Source organism: Leopardus geoffroyi, chromosome B2, assembly GCF_018350155.1.
Source record: "Leopardus geoffroyi isolate Oge1 chromosome B2, O.geoffroyi_Oge1_pat1.0, whole genome shotgun sequence".
NCBI classification, from domain to species: domain Eukaryota; kingdom Metazoa; phylum Chordata; class Mammalia; order Carnivora; family Felidae; genus Leopardus; species Leopardus geoffroyi.
In genome coordinates, this window is record NC_059332.1 from 121,042,760 (window position 1) to 121,051,102 (window position 8,343).

The window sequence follows — 8,343 nt, forward strand, 5'->3', positions numbered from 1 at the left end:
GAAAACGATCAACAACAAAGGGTACAGATTAGGTTGAACAGAGAAAAAGGCACTGATTTGCATGGAAGGCCCAGACATTGTTGAAAAGGTGGTTACCATTAAGTAAAGAGAATAACACATCTAGAGGTGTTCGTTAGAAGTGACGGGGAAACAAAGAGAATTGGCAGTTTTGGCAATGTGCCAGCCTGTGTGCTTCCTGGACAGGTAATGGAGAGTTCGAGAAAATAATTCAAATTTTCATTTGAAGACATAACTCCCCCCACCCCTGGGAAAGAAAATGTGATGGCATACGAAGTCAGTTCTGAAGAAGCCTGTGAAGTTTTCCTTCTCATATAAAAGGAAGCAAATTATTTCATCCAAGCGCAACTGGATCAAATTGGAACTTCCTGAAAAGTTATCAGTTGATAAACCAGGATTTAAGTTCAAGGATACATTCCACACCTAATCTTCATTTTACAACCTTTAGAGATAGATTTTTCCTTAGCACTGAAATCTTTCGAAGATAGTCTGTCTTTCAAAACAAATTGTTAGAAGTGTGTTGCAAATTGGCCAGATGTCTCTGGGGCATAAACTCTGTCTTTAAAAGTGAGGCAAGAACGTTTAGTAACTACCTCGCGCCTTCAAACCATGAGCTTTCTAGTTAGCGTTTTGAAACAGTAACGTTCAGAGTATTTCCCTTGTTATCAAAAGAGTTAATACAGCTTCTCAAAAGCGCTTCTTTTCTTTCTCTTCTCACAGAGTATAGTTTATATTTGGGGAGAATTTGGCACAGCTTAAGTTACAGCCTAACTGATTTTCTTAGTAGAATCCAGCAATAAGGAATTTCTCCCACCCATTTTTCCCTAAGTGTTTATGAGCAGGGATAGGCACAAAATGTCAAGAGAAAAGATGCAGTATTCATATTAATCTACTTTCTTCAAGACGTCACATCAGGACGCCTAAATAATGGCCTTTTCCACATCTTCACATCCCAAACTGGTAACCATCCCTTGGCGAGTTTTCGCAAACACCCCGAAGTTCATTATCAACCCACTAGCCCTTCTCAGCCTAACTGTATCACCGTAGGATAAGTGGACTTAATTCTTGCTTATCTAAAAAAAAAAAAAAAAAGGTAATAATAATAACTGCTAGGCACATAAATCAATGTGTGGCATGAAGCTAGTCTCGCTCTCTTCCAGAAATTTCTATTTCCAAGTTTCAGACCTTGAAAACATAGACAGCAGAAATCTGGTACTTATTTCTATGATGGTTGCTATCCCCCAAATAGCCTGAGCAGCCTAACAACTGAGATGTGGCAGAAAACCAGACCCTTCCCCCTCCCCTCAAACATGAGTGCTCCAGGAACCAAACGCTTTATAGCTTAATAGCTTGGCATGTGGTAAGGCCATAGTTCTGATTCTTAATTTTTATCCCACTCCAGAGTCCCAGTGAATAAATAAATAAATAAATTGTGGTTATTTTGCAGGTACCTCAGTAGCTACAAAAATACATAACACGTTGCACAAAGTGCTGGCCAAAGCCCACTTTCATGACTCTCACGCCTTACTAAGACCAAGAAATGGGAGGGAAAACCCAAGAATCAGCTGGGGAAATGTTCAGCGGGCCTGCGGGGTGTTCTCTTAATGCTGTCGTAGATCTCGGATTAAATTATTATACTTCTTCTGTGTTGTAGTACCGGGTCAGTTGTGCAGGAGGACAAAGGCAACTTCAACTTGATATTTCTGTCATCCCTGCTGGGGGAAGAGTCCTGTTCCTGGTTTATAACATCAATCACTCTCACAATAAATCTTGGTGGTGGATATGGTCATTTAAAGCTCCACCTGCACAAACAACAGAAAATAAGAGAGCTCATAAATCTCTACGCTGGTGATTAACAAATTTTGGACCCTGGGCAAAGATATTATGGGGAGGGGTTCTCACTAATTCATTAATAAAGACTGATTTGCTGACAATCTGTTTAGTTTACAGCATGGGGGAAAGCAAACAAGACCCTGCTAACAAAACAAAACGTTAGAGGTTAGTGAATTCCCAGCTGAGCCCCGGATTAGAGATATGATATCTTAATGTAGGAGAGGGGTGCAGACTCCCAGCCAAAACCTCAGAAGCTGCTCTTACACTCTGCTCCAGCCTCTGTCTTCGCTGCCTAACTGCAAGGAAAAAGAAAACCTGGAGAAGAGTCAGTAAGAGAGATCCGTGCACTCCATCTCTCCAATTTTGTGGATTGTATTCAACCGCTTGGCTTTCCGGTTCCCTTTGCTTTTTTCTACTTACTCTCCAGATTTTCTTATTCTCCAGGAAAGATGATCCATGCTGGGGTTAGAGATAGGAAAACAAACAAACAAACAAACAAACAACACCTTTCCCAAAGGGATAATACTGCTTAGTGTTTTGCCATATCAGCTTCATATGGGGAACCCCGATAGCAAAGAAGACAGAGGTAAGGAAGACGCAAAGGCAGCAGGATTGGGAGGGCGAGGGCAAGTCCCAGGCCAGGTAATATCTGAGAGCAGCTGAGAGAGTCTTAAGACATTATTAAATGTATCTCTAGAAAGAAATGTAGGGGACAGTTTTCATTCCGTCAAGAAAAGATGATCAATTAGCAAAATACTTTCCACACACTCCTATTACTCTATCTCATGCCCACGAAGCTGTGTGTGTTGCACATGGGCGTGCGATGGTCTAGTATGTTTGGGTACACACAGGCAGCCCCTTGATCTCTTTAAAGTGGCCGGGTGCGGACGGATGCTTTGGTGCTTTCTCTGCACCATCCTAAAGATTCTGTGAAACACTTGTTTCCTTCATTTACCCCGGTGAAGGTGGGACGATAGCTCGGTAAAGCCACAAGGGCATTCTGGGGTGCTGGCGGGAGGGAGTCGACCCCTGCCCGGATTTTAATTGGTGTTTTAATTGGGAGAGGGAAGGGGGGACGACAGGGGGATGCTTGTGAGATTTGCGGGCGGTCGGAAGGCCTAGAAAGAGCAAAGGGAGCTGATCATTTCCCCGAAGTCCTGGGTAACAACCGGCTAGGACCTCTGAAGAAGGAAAGCAGGCCGGAGGAGACGGCCCAGGAGAGGGGCTGTGGGTGGGGCACGCTCCTCCTCGGCTCTAGCGGAAGAAGGTGACCCGCATTCGCGTGTGGCCCTTGAGTCGATTCCCACTGCGAGTTGGAAACGGGGATCCGAGCGCAGGAGTTTCCCTCCGGTGGTGAAAGGGGTCGAAGAGTCCGCCGGGGCCTAGCAGGCCCCTCCCCTGGGCTACAAGGACCCGCCTCTCTATTCCCCAGATAAATTCCTAGTGTCCACCAAATTCCTCAGCGCTCTCTCACACTCCTCTGCGGCCAGGACTCCGGGGGTGGGGACACAGAGCCGGGTTCCTCCCCGCAGAAGTCCTCTCGGTTCCTTCTCACAGTTCTGCGAAGGGGAAAAGGAGTGTAAGACTCAACCAGCCCCCCGACTCCCGCTCCCAGCACGAGGTGGCCGCTCCGCCCTCCACCCCCGGGGGCCCACTGGTTTGGGGCTCGCGCTCGCTCGCTCTCTGTCCCTCTCTCTCTCTCTCTCTCTGATCCTCTCCCCCAAACATGTCCACCGGCTCCCTCAGCGATGTGGAGGACCTCCAAGAGGTGGAGATGCTGGACTGCGACGGGCTGAAAATGGACTCGGGCAAGGAGTTTGTGACTTCCAACGAGAGCACCGAGGAGAGCTCCAACTGCGAGGCGGGGTCGCCCCAGAAGGGCCGCGGAGGCCTGGGCAAGAGGAGGAAGGCGCCCACCAAGAAGAGCCCCTTGGGCGGCGTCAGCCAGGAGGGGAAGCAGGTCCAGCGCAACGCGGCCAACGCGCGCGAGAGGGCCCGGATGCGGGTGCTGAGCAAGGCCTTCTCCAGGCTCAAGACCACCTTGCCCTGGGTGCCCCCGGACACCAAGCTCTCCAAGCTGGACACGCTCAGGCTGGCGTCCAGCTACATCGCGCACTTGAGGCAGATCCTGGCGAACGACAAGTACGAGAACGGTTACATTCACCCGGTCAACCTGGTAAGTCCGCGGGGGCCCGCGAGGCGGGCCGGGAGTCCCCGCCCAGCGCGCCCGCGGCGCGGTGAGCGCGCGCGCGCCCCGGCCACCACCAGCCCCGCGCGCCTCTGGGGACCTTTGCGGGCGATCCGCGCTGAGAGCCGCTGGAGCGGGGATGATTTATGCAAGTGCTTAACGTGGCAGCCCAATTAAGATTTTTGCAAGTGTCCTGATCTGGCAGCGAGGAGGGATCCCCCCGCGCCCGCGCCATCAGGGCTGATGTGGGACAGGGAACCCCGACGAGATGCTGCGCGCCCACAAAGGCATTTTATTCATCTCTTTCTTCTTCTTTTAGCCGACGAGACCTTGATTTCCCCCTCTAATTTTTGTACATAAAAACACCCAGCTCCGCTTCCCTCCCAAGTATATTTAGGACCATTAGATATAGACAAACTCGTGCCCCCATAATTGTCATCTAAGCCCCCAACTGCTTAAATATTCTGCGCTTCTCTTATAAGCACGTTAACATTTTTAAATCCCAGGAATTCTAGTAAACATCAGCATAATCCGCAGATTCTGACAAATATCAGTGTCATAAATAATATTCGAATAGGTCACTCTTGCCCAAGATTTAAAAACGTGTTACATTCTATCTTAAAAAGTAATGACCTTTCAGTCTGTCTTTAAAAAAAAAAAAAAAAGGGAATGCTCATTGAGGCTAAATTTTTCTCAAATGCATGTTGCCATGCAGGAAGCAGGGTTTAACTCCTTTTTGATTTGACTTCATTTTAAAACTTGCAGGCTCTAAAGAAAAACAACCACAACTTACTAGCACCTTTGTTTGTATATGATAAGAAGGAGAGGTTTTCCTCTTGAAAGTCGCCTTATCGGCCAGCACTAGCGGGAGAGGTTGGAAGCTTTGAATCTTCTTCTCACTGAATTGGTTTCAGGAATTGGGGGGAGGGGATGCGGAAGCACACTTTACCCTGGTAAATATTTTCCCCCTCTGATCACAGTTTTATTTTAGTTTTTTCGAATAAGGTGAGTAGATAGCTTTCTTAAAACCTGGAACCAAAATGAAAGTACTTACCTCATTTACAGTTGCTGCTGCGTTCATCTCTGAACAGGAGACTTGAGTGAGCTGTGTTGTAGAACGCCTGGGAGAAGAGAAAAGGCAGTGCTCGCTCAGCCCAGTAGGAAGATGATGTTAAATAAAATAGGCGCGTATATTCTTTTATTAGCATTATTTTTGTTCCCTTAAGAACCAGTGGTTCGTTTAGAAACTGTGGTCAAAGCCCGCGTGTGTGAGGGAGGAAATGAAAGTTGGCAGGAGAAAAATAGATGGGGGTGAAAGCCAGAGGGCCGGGAAACCTGACCGCGGCCTCGGAAGAGGCCTCCGAAAGCCGCTTCGCCTCGAACCCGGTATCCACTTGCCACGAGGTCCTACTTGGCTGCCCAGCTCGGGCTGACCGTGGCCTCGGCCTCCGGGCTGGGCCACGGCCCCAGCCACTTTGGGCTTTCCAAGGGCCCCTCTTTTGGGGTTCCCTTACAACCTAGGATGAACCTCTTTGCTCCAACACCCCGAGCAGCGACTTGGCGCCAACACTGCTCTTTCTTCATCCAGCCACCGGGCGCACTAGAACCCCGAGTAAATTGCAGAGATAACGGGTTTTTACAACTCACCGCCTGCCCCCATCTGGCCCTCTCCTCTGGTCGCAGGCTCTGAGCCCACCCCATCCCCCCCCCCCTCCGTTGCCACTTACCTCCAACGCCCTCTTCTTTCCTGCAGACGTGGCCCTTTATGGTGGCCGGGAAACCAGAGAGTGACCTGAAAGAAGTGGTGACCGCGAGCCGCTTATGTGGAACCACAGCATCCTGACCTTGGAGGTGCGAGTCTGGGAAAGGCGCGCTCCCGGGGGGAGCGGGCCCGAGTCTGGGAAAGGCGCGCTCCCGGGGGGAGCGGGCCCCGGGAAGGCGACCCCTGCCCTCCCTGCTCTGTCTCTGCTTCCCCCTCCCGACGCTCCTCTCCCTGCCCCCTCCCCCCCCCCCACCTCGAGAACACTTTACAGCGACGAGGAGATTCGTTTCCAAACCAGAGGAGATCAATTGTACTTACAAAGATTCCCATCTATTTAACTTTATTAACTTCTACCGTGAATGACTCTGCGAGCCTTGCTGGTCCAAGTGCCATACGTAATTATAAATATATAAATAGATAATAAGAGCATATCGACGTGTATCTTTTGTACAATATGTTGTAAATTGTAGATCATAGAATAGCTGACTTTGACAGTCACATTTATAAAGTAATTCACGTAAAGATATATATTTTTTTCAAACAGGTTTTGCTACTTTCAAAAATAAATCTTTCTTTATATTGCTAAAAAGCCCTGACATTAGTGTGATTTCTTTGGGAAAAAAAAAAAAACATTATTTGTAACAGAAGAGCTGGGGACTATGGGGAAGCTTGTCAATAAAGGCGGTTCTTTTGAACCTCAAGCCAAAGTTCTAGGGAGGGGAAAAGATTCAGTTTCCACTGTCAAGGTGCAGATCTCATTTTGCGCTGAAACGTCCAAAAGAAACTCTGGTCTCAGGTTTGCAGGTTACTTTTAAGACAATTATAAATAATGTAGTCGTGAACCCAAAAGGGCAGTGTTGAAGTTACCAACAGTGACACGATTCGAGGGAAGAGCACACCAGAAAAGGAAAATCCGCTTTTCGTGTATTCGCAGTGTAATTCCTGACACGGGCACTCAGGTAAATTTCACGTTTTTCAACTGTGTAGCCGCAGACAGGAGCCCGAACAACCCACAGCGCCAGAATGGGAGGAAGTAATGCGAGTCACGAGAAGTGTAAATTCCGTAACCTTGAGGATGCGTGTTAACATCTAGAGAGTGCTGCAGCATACATTATCGATTTCTTCCTAGTAATTAATGAGTTACTTCCAACACCAATCGTGCCTGCCTCTCGGTTACTGTTACGGGTAGTCCGCGCCTTCAGCTCCCCGCCACGACTTCCGGAAGACTGGATTTTAATTTAAACATCGTCCAGGCTACGGAACAGCTCGTCGGGGAAGATTAAGTAGAGATAAACAGAGAGGCGAGGCCGAGGAGCCTGGAACCGGGTTCACTCGCTGCCCCAGTGCAGCCCGCAGCGGCCGATGAGCCAGATGCCCCCGGGCTGTTTAATGTTCGGGGTTGTGACCGCAGTGTTTACAAGACGTCTTCGGTTATTTATACTGTTATTCCTCGCAGAGGGCCTTGAAACTTCCGCTTCATTTGCTCTTTCTTTTCGATTTCTTTCCCCTCTTTTTCTCGGCTCTGTTTGGTACCTGGAGTAAGAGCTCCCGTTCCACCTCCTGCACCTCCCACCAACCTCAGGGCTGCTTGGTGGGTGGCACCCTCAGCCTGGCCTTTTGGGAAGAAGCCGGCGAAGCTCGCCCCGACAGGTGAACCGCTGTGCCGGGTGGTTCTGGGCCGGTGATGGCATTACCAAGCGCAATTCTCCATTCTCCAACGGCCGGGAACTTCGCTGACTTCTAATCTGCGTTGCTGTCCCTGTCATTTGCACGTCGGAAGACGTCTCTGGACGTCAGGCTTTTCTACCACTCCCCCAGCCCCCACTTGACCTTTAGGAGCGCATTTCAAGCTCTGGCCACCTCCACCTTCCCCAAACTCCCGCCTTCTGTTCCCTCAGGTCACTTCTACTAGAGGGCCAGTGCCCTGCCCTCCATGATTCTGAATCCAAATCAGAGATGATGAGTCCCAACTGTTTGCATTTCACGTTCAGCAAAATTTCCAAACTTGCTCCCAGTTCTGAGCACTTGAGTCAGGTGGCCCATAGAGAAGAAACTTCTGCTTGCTCATTCTGTGGACCCCAAACTGCAAGAGGATTTTTTTTTTTAAGTCCGATGCCTCCTTCCTGTGATTTGAAGCCTTTGCTTTCGAAAGCTTGAGGATGAGGCTATGAATAGGGAACATATGAGTTAAGCCCTAGTGCTGCCTCTGGCTTTTCACTGAAAGCACTCGGATCCTCAGTTTTCTCATCTCTGAAAATGGGGATAAATGTTAACATAATCATACTCATACTTTTCCTCTTTTGCCTTGCACAGCCTTAATAAGACCCAGAGGAGATTATATTTGTGTAATTGCTTTATAAAGGAAAAGATCTGTGCAAATATCAGTGATTTTCACTAAGTGGCCAGAAATGAGCTGTCCATGCCTGACCCGACCTGAAAGTGTCTCAGCCAGGAAGCCTGAAGGGTATGTGTTTATAACACATAGGTGATGCTCTTTTTATTGCTGGAACAAAACGCCTTCCTCCTTTGATGCAACGCTGAA

At 48.7% G+C, this 8,343-nt stretch overlaps 1 protein-coding gene and 1 long non-coding RNA gene across 2 annotated transcripts; one reads left to right on the forward strand and one right to left on the reverse strand.

Annotated features, from left to right (window-relative positions):
• Positions 1 to 224: 224 nt before the first annotated feature.
• LOC123609035 lies at positions 225 to 3,411 on the reverse strand. The gene is made up of 2 exons (XR_006717577.1): positions 3,326 to 3,411; positions 225 to 1,820 (listed from the first exon to the last, which is right to left on the reverse strand). It is a non-coding gene; the product is annotated as an uncharacterized LOC123609035 (long non-coding RNA).
• Positions 3,412 to 3,447: 36 nt separating this feature from the next.
• TCF21 (transcription factor 21) lies at positions 3,448 to 6,390 on the forward strand. Its single transcript, XM_045499683.1, has 2 exons — positions 3,448 to 4,027; positions 5,793 to 6,390. Exons 1-2 carry the CDS (start codon positions 3,578 to 3,580, stop codon positions 5,880 to 5,882), a joined length of 540 nt encoding a protein of 179 aa, XP_045355639.1. The 5' UTR covers positions 3,448 to 3,577; the 3' UTR covers positions 5,883 to 6,390.
• The last annotated feature ends 1,953 nt before the right edge of the window (positions 6,391 to 8,343 follow it).